The 20,096-nt window shown below is 46.2% G+C and overlaps 1 protein-coding gene across 2 annotated transcripts in view; it reads left to right on the top strand.

Moving 5' to 3' along the window:
* The window catches only part of arid1ab (AT-rich interactive domain 1Ab), a 45,045-nt gene that overhangs the window by 7,936 nt on the left and 17,013 nt on the right, over positions 1-20,096 (top strand). For both annotated transcript variants that reach the window (XM_079288733.1, XM_079288732.1), the window contains exons 2-4: positions 8,497-8,715; positions 10,977-11,642; positions 12,133-12,249. In XM_079288733.1, the coding sequence (XP_079144859.1) occupies positions 8,497-8,715; positions 10,977-11,642; positions 12,133-12,249 (1,002 nt within the window). The remainder of the gene's footprint in view (positions 1-8,496; positions 8,716-10,976; positions 11,643-12,132; positions 12,250-20,096) is intronic.

Below are 20,096 nucleotides of genomic sequence, written 5' to 3'. Positions count from 1 at the left end.
AAGCAAAAATGTCCCCCAAGACACCAATGTTTCACTAGTTTATAAATAGGTTATTGACCAAACAACCAATCAGGAAAATACATTAATCAATAAAGAATATAATCCTTAATTGTGACCCAAATTAGGGGCATTTTTAACTTCACCTGAAAAATAACTACAAAACTAAACGAGTCATTTTCAAAGCTGGAGCCTGACTTGGAAAATGTCCAAACATGAACTCTTCAGCTCTTTAGATAAAAGTATACGGTGCCGCTGCTTATTTTTATCTGGCCGAAATAATTAAGCTAATTTTTCATAGAATTAGGCCAATGTTTACCCAAGTATACAGGCCACCTCTCCCTGTACAGCAGTGTACCCGATTGATACGGAGCCATCGGTTTGTTGTGATTCGGTCGTGGTTTAAAGGGACAAAGTCATGCAGACTGCGAAAAGGCTATTTAGTGCCACTGTTTATGGCTGGTGTGGCAGGAGACCGTATTTGCTGCCTGTCTGACGCTTACTTTTGGATTCTTGTTGTGACACTTGAAAGTGTGGCGGTGTGACTGTGCGGGGGGGAAGCAGTAACTGTCGCTGGATTGATCCTCTTTCAACCTGAAAGAGCGAAAATTAACAACAGACGCTCATTTCTTTTTAAGCAAAGCCTCAAACATGTTTGAGATTAAAAGTGGACTGCGCCGCCGTGACGCGCACATTTAATATTCCATTTTGAAAGTCTGTGATTCAGATTATGACCCAGCATGTTTTCCTCTGGCCGAGCGCATGTGTTTGTGTGTGTGTGTGTCTGACGTCAGTGTCAGAGTTTCGACTCTAACCATGAGGCAGGCAGTGACCCAGCCAGGTCCTTAAGTGGCTTCGCCTCATTCAGTAGCCAGGGTATTTTTGGCATAGTAGTGAGTGACACACTTATCATAATGGGTCGTCCAGGGTGCCAATGGTCAGCCTGAATAAGCAATCCTTCCCGGCAGCAGCAGTGAGCCGAGCCTCGGCAACGTGATGTAACAGATTGCCGCGTTGCCTCCGCTGCCCGCTAACGCACAGAGTGGCTCATCGCTGAGAGTCCCGGTGAAGTGCTCGTGTAACCCGACCGCCGCTGCCCCGCACTAACATTGTGGCCTTGAATAAAGCCACACTGCTGTTTATTATGGGATGGTAGCCGACCGTAACTGTAAACAGTTCTCTGCAAAGGTAATGCATTTCAAACTGGAAGCACTACAGTGTAAATTGATCTTTAATATGTAGTTGAGTTGAAGAATTTAAATGCGACTTACAATGAAGAGGAAGTCAAATACATAAACTGCTCATTCAGTCATGTTTCAATTTTATAGCTTGAGTTTTGTTGCTAATACTGAAACAATACTTGTCTTCTCATTTTATAAGAAAATCGACGCACTTAAACATGAAACAGTGTCGGCCGTACACAACTTTTCCTTCTACCAAACAGTCTAAAATGAGCAGAATAAATATGAGTATGAATCTCACCAGACATTCAATGCCACTTTAGTTGTTGACGGTTCAATGGACACATTACCATCGGTACAAAGTAAAGGCTCAATCCCCAGCTCTAGTTCTCCTACAGAAGGTTTTCCACCCTCTAAAATTATTACTTTTTGCTCGATTGTGAACATTTATCGCCTGATTAACAAACGAAAGAAGATAAAACCTTCCAGCTTTCGTCGTGTCTGCAGGTGATTATACATCACTCTGAGTGTACCATTATTCTGGCTGTTTAACGACGAACATCTGGTTGGTCTTGTGCCGTTTCTCACCACGATGTGTACCGGTACCCACTGGTCCACTGTCTGAGCTCCCAGTCCAAACATCAGCCAGTGTCACCTGGAAGTACACGTTATTTTGGGCCTGACGGGTTGACAGCAGGCAACCAGGGCAGATGTTCACTCTCTTGTACCGCCGAGCTGAACAGCACACTGTCAGGCAGCAGCAGCAGACGGACCTCTTTTTATTTCATATTTTATATATCAGGCAATAACTGGACTGTCTCAGGCAAGCTGCTCTGAGAACGCACCGGGCTTGTCAGTAGAGTAATCCAGTTAACACCTTTCAGCTGTGTTGTTATTCTTCAGTAAACATTCACTCTCGTGCGCTAACCACCAGCGTCCAAGTGGTACGAATCAATTCAAGAAAGGAATGGTTTTTCAGTTGTTTTTTTAAATTTTTGAACGAAAAAACAAGTCTAAAATACAATTCATAGGTTTTTTTTTTTTTTCATCTTGCAATGTTACGTTACAGCACGTTTCAGAAATGAATGTACAATATAATGTCAGGCTGCTTAGCTGAGGGAACAAACAGAGAGAGCGGTCAAAATGAAAACAGCTGATGTCAAGATAGTCTGACATTTGGCCCCTGGTCTGGGTCAAATGTTATGAGCACGAAAGTTAGGCAAAGAGGTCCTTTCCCTGAGGGGGAACTTTCACCGTATCTCTCAACATTCCTTCGTGGATGGAGTTTGCTCCAGTTTCTTTTGACAAACTACACTGTTTTTCAACCGGAGCAAAGGTTTTTGTAGACATGTTATCTGTTTCTCTAATGTCCGTGAAAAATGAAAGCTATAAAAATCCTTTCAAGGTTTTCTAAAATTCCTCTGCCATCAACTTATTCTAACCAGATCTAGGAACATCTCTAAAAGATGTGACGACCACCTTTTTGGCTGCTTGTTTTTGGGGAATAAGGTGCTCAGAGATGCAAAGGACCATTTCAGCAGCCTTGTTTGCCATCTTTAAATAATAGCGTTTTTTAACGCTCGTCTGTTTGATGATGTTTCTGTTGTTCTTATTAACCTGCGATGGCCTCGGTTCCTCCCTCATCTCTCTGAGATGTGAAAGATGATTTTGTCATCAGTGTGTGAGTTCCCTCTTTCTTTCCCCGCTCCTCCCTGAACATCTTTTGAATTCCTTGGAACAGCTGGATGAACATCTGGGTGAGTAAGGTGATGTTTCCTCTGCTCGGTGTGGATGATAGCACCAGCAGGTGAAGGACCCCCCCCCCCCCCCCCCCCCCCCCCCCCCCCCCTAACCCAACATAGGCCCACCCTGCTGTTATCCAGAGTCATGCTGCGGTCGGCTGAGAGTTGTAACTTCTCAGATTGATGCAGCGGGAACGCAGACTAATTGCTTAATTGAGAAGATGGCTGTTTTTCCTCATAGCGTCTTGTTTACTCCAGCTCAGATATCTAGTACTGTACTCTAGTAATGTACTCTAGCTCAGAACTATAGTGCTGTACTCTAGTACTGTACTGTACTCTAGTACAGATCTCTAGTACTCTAGCTCAGGACTCTAGTACTCTAGTATATATATCTCGTACGCTACTCTATTACTGTACTCTAGTACAGATCTCTAGTACTGTACTCTAGCTCAGAACTCTAGTACTCTAGTACATATCTCTCGTACGCTACTCTATTACTGTACTCTAGTACAGATCTCTAGTACTGTACTCTAGCTCAGAACTCTAGTACTCTAGTACATATCTCTCGTACGCTACTCTATTACTGTACTCTAGTACAGATCTTTACCTGGCTACAGTTATACTTGAACTTTCTTTAAAAGCAGATTGTATCCAGTAGTCTATAGATTGTTGTAATGCTGTGAGCAGGAAGCGTGTGTTGGCTTCGTGCATGTTGGTGTGGTTATTATTCATGAAAATACTCACTCAATGTGAACAGTATGTAATTGCTAAAGTAAAATTAATTGGTTCTTCGTTATGAAGAAGTTGGTAAAGATGGCCCGTCGGTGCTGAAGTGTAAAATTGACGGGTGGCACTCAATCCCTTTTGCACACGGCTCTCTTAAGTTCTGGTAACAAATCAACACGAGTGCTGCTGTAATACCGGAGTTCTGGAATCAAATCAATACTGTTTAGATTCAACTTTGAAGAAACAATGTGTTTTTTTAAATTATTAATCAAAAAAGCCAACCTTCTTCAACGTTAAATGTTGTCTAAACACAGTAATACAGATTTGAGTTTTTATTTAGCCATGCAACAACCGTGGCTTAATAAAATATAATCTTAAATTGGCGAAGTTTCGATTGAAGTCAGGAACCATCTGATCAAAGAATAAGTAAAGAAGAGCACTAGAACAGTCAACCAACAGAAAAGTACCATTTTGATAATAAAGTATGATATAAAGTCTGTTTTAAAGCAAAAACATAAAATGTTTGAGAGAATCTAGTCAGACATTTCTTGTCCTCGTCTGTGACGAGTATCTACAGTACATTGACGTTAAAGTGAGTCTACTTCAAAGTCTTGAGATAAACTTGTCAGCATGAACAGGGACAGACTGGTCACACTGGACAGTGACATGAAGTAAACTGGTAAACAAAACAAAAAAGGTCCCAAGGTTCACTTTCACTTGCTCTCCGACACACACATCTCACCCCTTAAGTTGACATTAGTGGTCAAGTGACAGGACATCCTGTCCCTCTTTTACATGTGATGTGTGTGTGTGTGTGTGTGTGAGACTCCGCCACCGTACGAGGGCGGCCTCGGTCAGCCTCGGTCGGCGTGTGTTAGAGCGGGTATATGTGTGTGTTGCGTGTCAAAGGGCTTTAACGCAGAACAATGGTGTGTGTGCGCGCCGAGGCCATGTGGCCGTGTGGCGGATTAAATTAGCAGCAGTTGTTTATCGTCCGTCCGTCTCCCCCCCTGGTCCATCTGCTCTCAGGCACTGCTCCAACCCCCCCCCCCCCCCCCCCCCAACGCACACAGTTTTGAATAGTTGCAATATCCACCAGCAGCCCAGTCATGACACATTATACTCCGTTCAACCTCTCCTGACAAGAGTGCTCTGGCTTTTCCTTTATGCAGATTAGCCATGTGCTAATTGTGGTTATTTATTTATTTATTTTTTATGGAGTAGGGAGGGGAAGAGTTTCCTCCAGAAATTGATTAGATGAGAGAGGGCGAGAGAGAGGGGTGAGTTGCCAACCAGCGTGCATATTTGAGACGACGTTGCCGTCTGTGGAAAGTTTGTGATAAATAAAGCTGTGTCGTGTGAACGAGGCGACATGTCGGGAATATTTTGGCCTTTTAGGAAAAAAAATTATGTCTGGAAATCTCCCGACACATCATAACTACAGACTTTTATTTTTTAGTCGCATGCATTTTATAATGATATACACAATAAGTAATATTCATATTCTGGAAATGTTTATACTATGATTTAGGACAAATTACACTGCAACGTTTAAATTTGGTGAGCAAACATAAAGTACCATGTTGGGCCTTTATTGGCATAACACATTGCACGCTTTGGCCTGTGACGACACACATGTACATATTGAGATGCTGACATGACTTGTTCAGATTTGAAGAACAAGTGAAATGAGTTTTATGAAAACTACACGAGATATTTTCAACCTTTTCCTTGTAAGTTAACCAAATAGCTTACAGCAACGTTAGCTACACCCAGGTAGCAGAACTGTTAGACTGTGGTACAAGCGTAGTAATGTTGACGTTGACTCTAGTGTTACCTGCATAGTTAATAACGCTACTGATTGTTTTATGCTGGTTTCTTGCTGTGGACAGTGACGGTAGCCAGGCTGCTAGCGGTAGCCATAATGCTAATGGTATATGGACAACTAGATCGATCGGTCTTCAAATGAAAATCAACGGACAGAAAGTATGTAATCGCATCTCCGTTGGGCAGTTTTGTTTGGAAACACATGCAGTGTGTCCCGTGTTGTTCAAGTATGGTTAAAACACACACTTCAGCCAAAGCTCTCTGGGATCTTGGAGGATGTGTAACGGTGTGTCAGATGTGGACGTAAGCAACGGGAGGAAGATGCAGGTAAACAGATCAATGAAGGCCCGAGCAGTAGACCTACAGCTGTATCCCAGCCTGCAGCACGCGGACGTGTTAACATGATCGAATAAGGTCGAGGAGTAAAAACAAGACCTCTGGTGCTGGTTTAACTTCCTGCATTCCCAGGTTTTATGCTGGGCTGCAGAGTACAAACTTTTAAAGCTATTGCGACACGTTTTTACATGATATTGGACATAATATAGGCAGGTATTGCTGAATTGTTGCGGTTAAATAGAAAAAGTTTTAGTTCTTTTGAATATTAGTGGCTACATTATTTATTTTCCCCAATCTGATCACCTTGTCACATGACTACTATCTCCATCTTTAGAGTGGCTGTTGAGTGGGACATGAGAGAGTAACAAAGTGGTTTGTTTTGGGGATCGTCAGCACTGACTCTCCACGTGGCTCTGGGAGCTGGAGACCCTGATTGTAGTCCAGCTGTACTCTCCAGCTCTGAGCTGTCAGGCTTCTTGATGGAAAAGCGGGCGCACGGGCCGGTGAAGAAATGTCCTCACCGCTGGCGAAAAATCGACTGAAATTTGGTGAGGGAAGAAGGTTGATTGTTTTATGATGATTTTATTGTTTTTTTGTCTAAATGAGAAATAGATTTGACCTTTTTAGTGTTGCTAAAGCACACCAGTCATTTTACATGTGGATCAGGGGATGTAAAGCGGGCGATTCAGGCCTCGCTTGCACACTTTACAGATGACACAAGAGGCTCCGGCTAACTGCGTTAAGCAGCTCATTAGGAAAAGAGCTACAGCGTGAGCTACAGCGCGTCTCTATCCAGTGAGGAGTTTGTTTGTGTGGAATGAGATGGTTTTATTGTTATTGCCGTAATTGGACAAATACACCTGTTTTTGAAATGGATTTTGAAACCAGCAGCACGACGGTGTCTGCTTCACCAGTCATCTTTAGTCTCAGCAGTGTGTTGTGTGGACTCGCATGACGGCAACATGTCAGGTGGGGGGGTGTCCTTCCTTGCAGACTGGGGTTAAAAGTGCATTAGGGGTCACAGCAGAGTGCCCACTGGGGCCTGTTACCTCTCTCTCGCCCCCCCCACGGTGCAGTTGGTAATGACCCTAGGGAGCGTAGTAACACCCCCCCCCCCCCTTTCCCTCCTTTCCGCTACACACACAACATAACACGCGCACACACACACACACATACTTTCCTGAACCTGGAGGAGCTCAGGAGACTGTGGCCTGGGGGAGGCTAGAGGGAAAACCTGGAGTGGAATATGTTGTCTTGGATAATGCTGGTTGACCGCCTTGACAGCCTGTTGATTCCCCCCCCCCCCCCCCCCCCCACCACCCACCCTCCCTCAACACCTACAGTCCCCCCCCACACACACACACACACATATATATTTTCACACACACGCTCTCCTGCTGAGCCACCCCCACCTGACCTCCTCCTCTCTCATTGCAGCACTGTCATTCATAGAGTGCCAAAGCCTGCTGCTTTATTAAAGCCCAGGAAGAGCAAGGCCTGGCCCGGGTTCAAACAGCAGTGCAGCTGGGACCTGTTACATTTTCGGCAGGCTGCCCTCTCCGTCTCGCTGGCTATAAATAGCCCTGGTGGTTGTCTCCCTTAACCAAGGGAAAGAGGTTTTTTTTTTTGGGTGGGGGGGAGGAAACACACACGGATTAATAACCGTGGGAAGCAATGAAAGCTTTGTGTCTGCTGCCCGAGGTCAGCAGGCCAGGAGGTGTTGCTACTTCAAAGACCCCCATTGTGGCGCGTACTTTCGGACGCCGCTGCGGTGTGTTTGACGGGAACACACAGGCTGCCAGCGGTGGGATGAGTGGATGGCATCACATTGTGCCAACCAGGCAGACACCAACTCGCAGCCCTGGATTTAATTTTGTTTATTATTTCTAGGGGATGACCAGTACATCATAGCTCCATTTTTTAAAAATCGTATTTCTTTTTTTGGTACACCGGAGGGGTGTTGTGTTTTGGGGGGGGATTCCACCAAGCTCGTCTCTTATGTACACACACACACACACACACACACACACACACAGCATTGGACACTCCAGCTGTTGACAGGCGAGGCTACCGCGTTATGAACCCGCCCTTCTCTCGCTCTGCTCTCCAGCCAGAAAGTCCGTCTGGCCCGGACCATGTGGATCTCCCCGAGTCCAAGCCGGGCCACGGTCAGCCCCCCCCCCCCTCCCCCCACCACCGCCCCTGCCTCTGTCCTGACGTGGCTCCAGCTGAGGGGGTGGGCCAGCTCCAGCCACCGCAGACACTTCCACTTCCTTAAGCTTTATTTTCATAGAAACCTTCCGCGACGTCTCCGCCGTAACAGTATCCACCCACTGGCACAATGATCTGCTGGGCAGGGAAATGCTCCTGGCGTATGTAGTGGGCTCATTCATTCATGGCCAATTTTTTCCCTTTTCTAGTAGGAAAGTAAATCCACTACTGTGTGTTTTAGTTTACCTCTTTCTACTTTTTTGTTCCATACTTGCGTGTTTATACTGTGACTGGTTTACGAGATGATGCTTCATTTGTGTTCATTGCTGAGTAATGCCTTTTCAGGAAAATCCACAAAATAACAACAGAACTGAACAGTATCTGTTACATCATGAGAGAGTCATCTCTTTCCATACAGCTCAAAGACAGAATTATCCACTGTTTTAATTCAGTGAAACTGTCTGTGTGTCCTCCAGCCTCCAAGCCCAATGGACCAGGTCGGGAAGATGCGCGGGCAGTCTTACGGAGGACCCAACCCCTACTCGCAGCAGCCAGGGGCTCCCACAGGGCCCGGGCCCCAGCAGGGAGGCTCCTACCCAGGGCAGGGCTACGGACCTCCGGGCCCTCAGAGGTACCCTATGGCGATGCAGAACCGGACACCTGGAGCTATGGGCGGCATGCAGTACGGACAGCAGGTCAGTGATGATACGTTTAGACGACCGTCCACGAAACCTTGCGCAACTTCTCTGTGAAGCTGCAGATTGACTTTAAAAGGCCAAATACGACATTTCTACGCGGCGGGACGTCTTCAATCACCGCTTCATCGCAGTGATTTCAGATTTCTGCCGTCTTTTGAAGGCTATTCACCAAGTCATTGTGCAGATAAGAAGTTTTCTTTTGGCAAAATCTGTGAATTCTGCTGACATTTATTGATAAGATTGTCTGTTAATTTCCCTATCTTAAAGCTCGGGTAGGCAACATTAGAGAGAACGGCAAGAGTCAGCTAGATTTTAAGAATCGACCGAAAAACATCCCAGCCCAGTGTTGCCCAAAGTCGCCACCATTTCAGGCCTTTTTCCAAAGCTACTCCCCAAAATTCATCATTACGAACATTAACGTACTATAATAAACGTCAACCACGACCATTGTAAGTACTCGCAGCTTAAAAGCCAACATGAGCGTTAAAATGCCCAAATATTGCCTCAGGGGAGGACGTTTGATGAAGCCGTTTAGAGAGTCTGTGGTACTAAGTCATGATGCGGGGGCATGGTTTGAACTCCAGCCCACAAGTTAATAAGAATGTTTATATTCCTGTTAGTTGAGGCAGTAGAGCGTTTATCTGGTCAGTGACTGCTGCGACAGGAATGGAGGAAATGGTAGAAGAGAGACGACGAAGTGACTTCATCAATGGAGCAGACTCATAGAAAGTCGTGCACGGGGAGGTATGAGGACTCAAGATCTGGGTATGTTGAGGTGTAATCAGTCCAGTCTGGAAAGGAAGCGTTGACGTATACATTTATTTTTAAATAAATGTATATCATGCTGTTAGCTAGAGGAGGAGCTGATGGATGTAGCTGTACACAAAGCTTTAGTTTGGCATTTTGGGAAATACGTTTATTCCTTACATGCGAAGAGCCGGATGAGCTACAAGACGGTGAGCTTAGCATAGAATGGAAACAGGAGAAACTGCTAACCCGGTTCTGTCCAACGATATTTCTACTGACCAAGAAATAGTTCAGTTTTTACACTAAAAAAGACTAACGAGCTGCTTGTGTTTCATATTTAGAATCAGAATAGACGACTCACACCCCCTATTGATCCACATGATACAAGCAACACCGTTATTTGGAGAGCCCAACAAAACAATACAAATGGAGCATCTTTTCCACCTGGAACCAAAAACTGAAGAAGCGCCTCTCAGACGAACAGACTCGGGAGAGAGCAAGCCGTCAATTTTTCACCGTCGGGCTCGTTTTCTCACTCAAAAGTAAAACTTTGCACAGCGGGCAGCACTTTCCGACAGCGTCGTCCAATTGAAAAACCAGCAAAACATAGTTTTGCCGTAGCTACTTACTCCTGGCTATGAATGAGACCCTTGAACCCTCTGAGCCAGCCAGTCCGTCTTAACAGACAAATGCATGCAGGGAATCCCGTCGAGTGAAGCCTTTTCTTCCTCGTTCGCCGTCTGTGGTCTCGTGCCCATTGTGTGGTGTGATTATCTCATACTGGCCTGCCTGGTGTCTGACCGTGGACTCGATAAGTGCCCTGCAGAGAAGAAAACGGCTTCCCTCCTTTTGTCAGACAGATACAACACACAGCCACTTCACGTTGTTTTAAATGTGTGGCGAACGCTGTCTCGTACTTTCTTTGAATTCTCGAGGAGATGAGAACAAACCACCAGCAAAATACATAAATAACACGTGTTTCCTCACAAGGTCAGCGCTTTCTCCTTCCATGCTCCTTGAGGGTAATGAAACAAAATTGCTGTTTTGAAAAGGCTTTTCCTGGTAGAATATGAAAAGCCTCATATTGAAGTTCAAGGACATGAAGTCAGAACTCAATTTTTTATTTTCACAGCTGTAATTTGAAGCGATACGCGCCTGAATTCCCACTCTTTGGAATGATGAGGTTATAGCGAGGAACACACTCTCATCTTACGGACCGAACAGTTGTCTCTCGCTTTTAATCTGTGAGTGAGAGGGAGAGATGCTCCGATTACTCCGCTGAGAAAAAAGACAAATCAAAGAAGTTACTGAGGATATTGGGTTATTTTTATATGTTTTTAAAGGGTTAAATTACCTGTATTCAGGTAGTGATTGGTCTTCCACAGAGAGGCTCAGGATAGTAAACTTGTAGTAAAGGTGTTTATCTTCAGAGCCCATTCAACTCTGCTGGGTTATATTGATTCGCATATCCAGTGTTGCTCTTGACCAATCTTTTCTGTTTTCACATCTAGATGTCGGGTTATGGACAACAGGGGCCTGGTGGCTACAGCCAGCAGAGCCAGGGCTACTACGGTCAGCACGGCGCCCCCCCCCACCCTGGCCAGCAACAGCCTCCGTACTCTGGTCAACCCCAGGGCAGCTCTGGAGCACCCTACCCCCAACAGGGCCACCCTTCGCAGCCTTCTGGCCAACACGGGCAGCCGGGAGCCCCCTACCAACAATCCCAAGGTCCACACGGTGGTCCTCCAGGCCAGCCTCCCTACAGCCAGCCCCCACAGTCTCAGCCGGGGCAGCCGCCCTACGTCTCCCCCCAGCAGCAGCCTCAACCGCAGCAGGGACCAGGTCCCCAAAGTCAGCAGGGTCCTCAGGGCCCTCCTGGCCCTCAGGGCCAGCCTGGCTATCAACAACCCCCTGGACCGGGGCAGCCGCCACAGCAGCAAACCCCGCAGCCGCAGCAAGGACCTCCGCAACAACAACAACAACAGCAGCAGCAGCAGCAGCAACAACAACAACAACAGCAGCAACAACAACCAGGAGGTCCATCTCCTCAAGCCCAGCAACCTCCGGGTCACGGCCAGCAGGGTCAATCTTCACCGTACTCCCAGACTCCTCCACTGCAGCAACCACCACCACAACAACAGCAGTCACCATATCAGAGGTTCCCTCCTCCTCCACAGGTAACACGGGGCCCGTCTGTGTTTCAGTTACTGTTTGTAGCAGGAGGTTGCTGAGCATGCTCTTTGTGTTTGCTGCACTTCATCAGTACTGTAAGGATGCATCCAGGCTGCGATGTTACTGCAAACTGTCTGTGGCTGCTTCACAGTGAACGCATCCCTGTCTCTCCTCATGCTCTTTTTGTTTGTATTTGACTTTGTTGTGTAATAGACAGTTAAGCTCATTATGCCCTTAGTTGTCCATAACTTAACTGGTCCAAGTTGTATGCGAGCGGAGCTTTGCTGTTTGTTTTAGAGTGTTGGTGATACAACATAAAATGAAGATGAAGCCACGAGTGAGTGTTGCTCATGGCACGACACACTCTGTTTAACCAGCCCAGTGGAGATCTGTGGTACTGCTGTACTTTGCAAAGAGCCAATGAGCAGTGAAGACTGTTTTTTTTTTCACGTTTGAAAACCATTGTTTTGATCTACTTCTTGTCCCCATAATCAGGAACTCTCCCAGGATTCCTTTAGCTCCCAGTCCAGCGCTCCTCCTTCCAACCAGCCCATGGCTTCCAACAAGAGCAGTCAAGAAGACAGCATGCAGGGCCGGCCCTCCAGTCTGCCGGTGAGCCCTCCGTCTCATCCTCTAGCGTCTGACTTGTGCTCATTGTCGCTGGGTTTCATGATCCCAAAGATCCCACTGAAATTTACAACCAGACATTTCTGCGTTGTTTTTAATCTTGACCAGTTGGTAACAGAGTTCTCATTCAGCCATGGCCAGAAAAGACGATACTTCTACAAATCCATCCACATTACAGGAACACGACGTACACTCGGAAGGCACCGATTGTGAAATTCTGGGCCGATACGATGTTAGAAATAATATATTTGGCGGATTGCGGTTGTCGTTGTTTGTTTTTGTTGTTATTTATTCCACCGTTTGTGCCAAGAGAACCAAGAGATTATGAAAAGTTACACTATCTTTAAATGAGCACAAATTAAATCGTATACATACACCTTTAATACAACCTCATTTTACATAAAATCCTTTAAAAACAAAAAGATATCTGCTTAAAATGCATTTTTACTTGCTGTACAACTACCTACTCAAAGAGCAGACTTTCTCAGAACTTGCGTAGCCCAACAAACAATAAATGATTTAATAATGACAATCAATAAATATAAACTTGGGCTATCTTTCGCCTCTTGGGTTTTTCATACAGAACACAACGTTCTTGTGTTTCCATTAAGCGCACACTTGGCTGGAACATGAACGGACCTCTTAACGACATAGAAATTGGCCTCGTTGGCCTACTTGCATGATTTTCTTTAAAAGGCCGAGCTTCTCTGCCAGATTCGTATGGAGCCAGTGGCTTCTTCTCCAAATCAGCAGCTGAATATGCTTCATACTGTTTTCAGAGTCAAACCCTGAAATATACAACACAACGTTTCGCCAGGGCAACATTGACACGACACAACAGTGTGCACTGCCGTCAGCGAATGTCATCTCATGTCATTGAGGCAAATATCAGCCGATACATCTCTGCATGTCTAAAATACACCGTTAGAATCTCACGTTAAGTCTGATTCTTAGGGTCACGAAAACAACAAAAATAACAATAAATTGTTCAGTTGATTCGATTCAGATGACATCACCTGTCACCCGGGGAACATCACTCTGCAGCAGTACGAGTAACCGTCACAAACCAAAGTCTCAGTGAAAAACAACACACAAATGTTGATTATTGGGCCCACTGGGCAATTGGTTGAATACCAAACACGTTCACTCATCTTCACCACCTATTCAGAGCAATGCGATGTGACGTTTTATGCTTTTTAAGAGCTGTAACTACAGTGGGTGTCGAGGGTCAATCTTCAGTACTTTGGACTGCAGACACTGGTGGATTGCCAGCTTTGTTTACCATCCTGTTGACATGCCCGCTGAATCGCTGACGCGTTCGGAGCCTAAAATTCCAACTTAACCCTAAAATACTGTAAATATTTTTCACCAATTAGCGTCCTATGTTTTTGACCCAATGATCTGGATATTCATCGCAGTAATCACTTTAAATTTGGACCCCCTTCTCTGCTGCCTCTGACTGCAGCACACACACAACAAGCTGATGCCGAGAGTGAGCAAAGCCTGTTCAAGCAGTGCAGGCCTGGAAAAAAAAACACATTTCTGCCAGGAAAGGGATTGTTGGAAGTGAAGTAAATCTGCCGTCTGATTGCCCTCTGGCTAAGATAAAGGTGAGAGAACCCCCCCCCCCCCCATCCTCCCTGTTAAAGAGGTGTCTCGCTAGAACACGTTGCAGTTTCCATGGCAGTGTTTATAGGTCAGACTTCGCAGCTAACCTCATTCTGGGCCTCGGGGAAGGAGAGTGAGAAATGAGATCATTAATGAGAGAGAATGAAAGTGAGAGAGCGGAGTCGGCGGTGAGGAGAGGGAGGGAGGGAGTAAGGGAGGGGGGAGATGCGGCGCGGGATTGAAGCAAATAACTTCAAATAGTGTGAGTGATTGGTTGGAGTGGGAGATGCTGAGAGGCTGTCTATGCCAGTAGGGGATGCCCTCAGGATGTGTTTCCCTCCTCATTTATTTATTTCTCTTATTTATTTATACACCTCTCTGTGGACTCAGCCATTGGCCGTGCAGGCCAGGTCGGGGCTATTTTTATTTATTTCCCTCCGACTTCTCGGGGATTCCCTATTGGAGCTTTGTGATTGGCTGTAAGATTAATCTGGCTGCGGTGGAGATGAACCGATCTCCTCCTCCTCCTCCCCTCGGCAACGCTGTGTTGAGATCACACTGCGCTAGCACCCCGACAACCTGTGTCAGAACAGCTGAATTGACTCCTACAGGTGTTGTGAGCAGATATGCATCAGCAGCATCTGTTGTGCCTGGAAATTAAGCTGTTTTGATAACTACACTTACGCCGCACAAAATGTAGAAAGAAGTTTCTGACGGAGATGTTGCTGTTTGCTGGTTAAGAAGAGGATCCGTGGCTTCATCAAGCCTAATCCTGTCGAATATCTGTCCTTGTACTCTGAACACATTATCTTAAAGTTTTTACCAAAGACTGTCCAGTAGCATAAGTTGGCATCAAATGTGTGGCCACGTGCTTCCCCCAAATTTGCAACGACGTCAGCACCATTGAGGCATCTTTACATTCGATACTTACTTTACTCTGAATTTAGTAAACTAGTCAATTTAAAGTACCTGCACACAAAATGTTTCAGCGAGCCTTTTGTTACTGCAGTAAAGCATTTTAAGTGTTACCTTTTTTTTTTTGTTGGTTCCCGTACACATTGTTAATCTGTTTCTTCAGTCTTATTTCAGTCTAAATAATTTTAATAATTTTTAACATTTTGATGATTTTAGACTGCTTTATTCGGCAAAGTAAATGCCTCACGTTTCTTTGTTTTAAGACTAAAGTAAACATGCATTTGAGGAGTTTTTACTTATTTTGGTAAATAAAAAGAAGAATTTTTGTTGGGGAAAATACACTGTCGTTCAAACTAGGTTATTAATGTTCCACTCAGAAATTTTATTGGCATTTGGCTTATAAATATTGAAATGGTACGTAACCCTGATTAGCAGCTCATTGCAGTCATTGATGAACACAACAGATGTTGGGGAATACGTAATATGTGCACCGCTTCTCAAAAAGGAAGTGTTTGGTCGTCCAATCTTACATTTGCATCCCATCTAGCAAAGAAGCATGTTTTCTAAATTACCTGACAGGATCTACAGTTTTAATTTCGATGGAGTAAAGGCATTTATTTTTGTAAGCACCTGCAGCGATTTGTAGAGCCGCGTTTGTTTTTAATCTGCCTCAGAATGCGTTTGGATCCGGATCCAGTCGGCTACTTTAAGCTACTTTAATAGCGTTCGCTACAGAGCCAGCCAGACATCACCTCATCCGGAGCACAGACGGGTCTGTTTGAGCCAGGTGCTTTAAAAGCCAGCGTCTGTTAGGCCGCCGCCGAGGTGGGAATAAAGGAGTACAGGAGGCTCAGCGCATGCTGCAAGGCGCAGGTAGGAAAGCAGCACTCAGCTTGAGAAAGGGGCCGTGGATAATGGGTGGAGGAGGGAGGGAAGGAAGAGGCAGCCATAGTGGAACTAGCTGAGCAGGTTGAGCTGGTTCCTGGCTCCAGGACACAAATGCAGTTTAACTGCTGAGTATTTAGCACTCTGTCAGTTCCCCGGAGCCGCTGTTGTCTTCATAGAAACCTCTTTCCACTTTGCAGTTATGTAGCTGATGCTAATCTAGACGCAACTTAAAGTGAGTACTGCACAACGAGCAATAGTCTGTGGAGTCTTACGATTAACCACAACAATGTCATTTCTAGGAAAGGAAATGATTAAAGAGCCAAGAGGAAGGAAAGAGGAGACTTTTTTTTTCTTTGTGTATTTTTCGCTTTCAAATGTGTCACATTATCGACAGAGTCTTTAATGAATAACCGTAGTTGCTGATTGAAGAGGCACTCCGCCAATTTCACACATGAATGAATTTACTCTTCAGGAGGAGTTCAGATTCAGAAGACAGAAGCAATTCATTTGTAGCTTTACCCCCAGTCCATAGACACCGCTTCAAAACTCACAGGCAGCCCAACACATCAACATACATGTGTCCATGCAATGGACGAACAGCGGTAAATATAATAAACGATTTCTCTATGCTTAAAAAATAACCAGTTTATATGTAGCAGCATGGTACAAAGCCTGCGTTAAGAAGAAAAGAAGCGTCTTGTGAAAGAAACTCTAAAAGTTGCATTATGGGAAATGTAGGATCCTGTGTTGGTGGAGTCTGACTCTTACATTTTCACCATTCTTTTTGAAATCTGTCCGTCATGGAAGTGCAATACTTAATCGCTTGAGATGAAATATTCTTCAAGTTAGCAACACCAATGTGGTACCGCTCACTCGATACAGTGTAGAGAGTTATGTTATATTTTGGTATGAAAAGCTCGCTGATACAACCGGCCCACCTCCTCCATTGTGTCTTCAGCAGACGTAAAGCAGTCTTTTGCTGTCACCGTCCGGCTTTCATACTTCCTGGAAGTGACACTTCCTCTCCATGTCAGCCCGAAACTACCAGACCACCACCAACGTCCCTCCCACCTTCCCTCTCCTTTTGTACACCCTTTTCTCCACTGTGGGGCTAATCCCACTCAGAACCGCCCACTGGTTGTGATGCTCCTGGTTCCTGACGTGTCTGAATGTGCTCCAGACAGACCGACAGAGAGAGAGAGGTCACATGTTGTCCACACACTCACGCCCCGAGTTTGTTTTTCCGTCTCCCGTCCTCATGTTCATCTTGCCTTTTGTAAATAACAGGCTTCATCTAGAGTGGCTTTATCTTTTCAGGGTTTACGTTGTGTACTTTAAAGTAACCGATGCATATTTGCCTTAAAACAATGTCCTAATGGAGGAGACTCAGTACCTTTTTATTGACTTTAAATTAACAACTTGAGTATAATATATGGTAGATAAGAGGTGTTTTTAATGATGAAAGGCATACATTCATGCTTCGTAGTTTCCCCACCTCTTTTAAATGTACCAGTAGATCCGTAGACCCCACCCTCGACTGAATCCAGTCTCATCCAGAGTGCATTTGCAAAGCTAAGGGAACACCCACATCACAACAACCCCCCTTTAATGGCCTTTAATGTTATGAGCCAAGCCTCCTGATCTGGAACCGAGGGATCTTCCAGTCTTGGTGCTGATCAACTCTGAGTCTCCACCCCCCCACCCCACCCCCATTCCCTGCTCAGCCCAGCCCAGCTCTGCTCTCCTGCTGCAGCTAAGCTTGTTTTTGCGACATAGCTCTGGAGCAATCAGCCTGACAAGGCCGGCCCACTTTTCTCCCTCTCTCCTACCCAGCCCAACCCCCTCCGTGCCTTTCTCAATATTACACCCTGTTTTTTTTTTGCTGCATTTCTCTCCTTTATTTATATATATATATATATATATATATATATATATATATATATATTTCACACTCTGCCTCTTTCTCTCGTTCCTCTTTCTGCCTATATTCTCGTTTTCTCTTTCCATCGCCTCCTCCTCCCCTCCTCCTCCTCCTCCTCTTCCCTTCCTCGTTCTCTCTCCTCTCAGTAAATCAGCTTTCATAACGCTGTGCAGCGCAGCCTTGTTTTGCGAAGGCTCTGACGCTGACGCCATTCAGAGTCCGGGGCCAGTTTCCTGTTGCTATTCTGGGGCCCTTGCTTCCTGTGTGTACATGTCTTATTCAGATTCCAGGGTTGCCTCTCACTCGCTCGCTCTCACCCCCTCCCTCCCTTCTCCCAGCTCGTCTGTTTCTCTCCCCTGCTCCCTCTCTGTCTCACCCTTTTCTTTCCTCTGTGATTTTTAATTAATGTACTTGAGAAAATTCAATCTGCTGACAGTGTGTTGTTTTGCATTTGCTTCAGTGAATTGTTTCTCAGCCTTTCTGAAACCCATGCCCTGTTTTGCTCTTGTGAGCTCATACACACACACACACACACACACACACACACACACACACACACACACACACACACACACACACACACACACACACACACAGAGAACACTCCCTCTCCCTTTTGCTCTCTGCGCTCACTCACTCCACGCACACTCTCCCATGCCCCTCCCCTCTGCCTCCATTTCTGCTGGGCTGAGCTAGTTTTGCAGCACAAAGACTGTGGCTGACTGCAGCACTGTTTGTCCTCTGCTTTCTCTCCGGCTCTCGCTGGAACGTGCTGCTGAGCCTGGATGGATGAAACCGGGCCCCACAATGAAATTAACTCTCACTCTATGAAATAACCTCTATTATTATTATTATTTTCCTCCCACCCCTTCCTCTCCCCAGTTAATTCCCTGCTGGTGTCGGTTGCTTTGGTAGCGCCCCCTAGACGTTCTGTGTGTGTGACATTAGGAGGGGAGGGGCGTCGCTGCGCTGGAAAGCAGGCAGACGGGCTGTAGGGGTCTGGACCCCCCCCCCCCCCCCCCCCCCCCCCCACACACACCTCACCCCTCCAGCCCCCTCACCCTCCGTATCCTCTCACCTCGGGCCGGGCAGCTGCCTGCCTCACTTGGGCATCTGTGCGCTGCCCTGGGACTCCCTGCTACTATTGTGATCTCTACAAAAGGCCCCCCCGACCCACACACACACACACACACACACACACCATCTCCCCCATCATTCACAGCAATCAGACGCCCCCCCCTCCACCCTCCTCCTCCTCCATCACCTCCCTTCCATCTACTGCGTGTTAGCTACACACAGACTGCTGCAGTGTTTGTGTGCCTCGCACACCCCCTTTTTTCTGTCACCCCCACAGAGAAACGCAATTAGGCAAATGTGGAGCGTTTAGAAAAAGAACTCCCAACGTATTGATTAAGATTCATCGTTGGCCTTTATTTTCTTTTTCTTTGCCCGCATCACACAGGAATGTTAAAGCAGAACAGTATTGATCAGTGTCAAATGAATTGTATTTTCCATGCCGGAGCATTACGAGAATTAGGCCGGTTCACTCTTTCATCTTTCTGTCTCTGTTATTGTCCTCCCCACGTGGCTGCTGGTGACAAAGTAGCAGTGTAATGCTGATCTCTGGGGAGCTGGAGGGTTGCTCGTCTGTGGAGGTAGTAGACATGGTGTCTGTGGCACAGTTACTCCAGACAAGATATCTAACCCCAGCAGGGTGCTCTGAGCAGTGGGTCACCCCGCTGGCCCGCTCACTATCCACACCTGCATTTAGGAGAAATTAGATAACAGAACTGGGAGACGTTGATGTCATCCACTGAGTCGTTCTTTGAGCCATCTGCTCATCGGCATCGTGTTTACGTCACCGTGTGGAGTGGCTTCAGAGATGATGGTGCACCTATAGGTTGCCGTTTCTGTGTATGGAGAGTTTCTTGTGAAGCTCTGTAATGGCTGCTGCTGCTGTATGAGGTAGGGGCCTGCCTTGCTTCTCCTCCTTTCTCCGGTTCTTTCCCTCATAGTGGAATGGGAGTGCCCCCTGATGGTTGAGCTCAGCCCTGCAAAAAACCTCGAGCTGGGGCTGGAGCTGCCTCCCTCCGAGCCGTCGATGGACTTCCCAGAAGCTCCTTGTAGCTCGGTGCGGCCCCCGGCTGCAGGTGGGACCCTTTTGGGCCGTCGGCTGAGGCGTCTGCAACACCCACCTGTCACTCGTCTTGTCCGACACCGGCACATTTCCTGCTGTCGTGCCACGGCACTGCAGCATGGAGTCACTACGGGCGTTTTCATAGACTAGACGGCCTACGTTTTATTTTGTCTGAGTGCCTTACGGTATTTATCTCACCTGTGCTCTGGAGATAGAAGTGCTCTGGAGATAATATGCTTCCAAGGCTCCGTTAAGTCAAGTCAGCATGTTCAGAGGCTGTAAGAACGAGAACAGAAACCTCTTTAACTGTGCACAGAAAATATCACTTTATCTTCGGCTTTAAAGGGAAGAGATGGCTTTTTC

Source organism: Melanostigma gelatinosum (assembly GCF_949748355.1).
Source record: "Melanostigma gelatinosum genome assembly, chromosome: 17".
Taxonomy (NCBI): Eukaryota; Metazoa; Chordata; class Actinopteri; order Perciformes; family Zoarcidae; genus Melanostigma; species Melanostigma gelatinosum.
The sequence above is the reverse complement of the archived record's forward strand: the minus strand, read 5'-3'. Positions and strand labels throughout refer to the sequence as shown.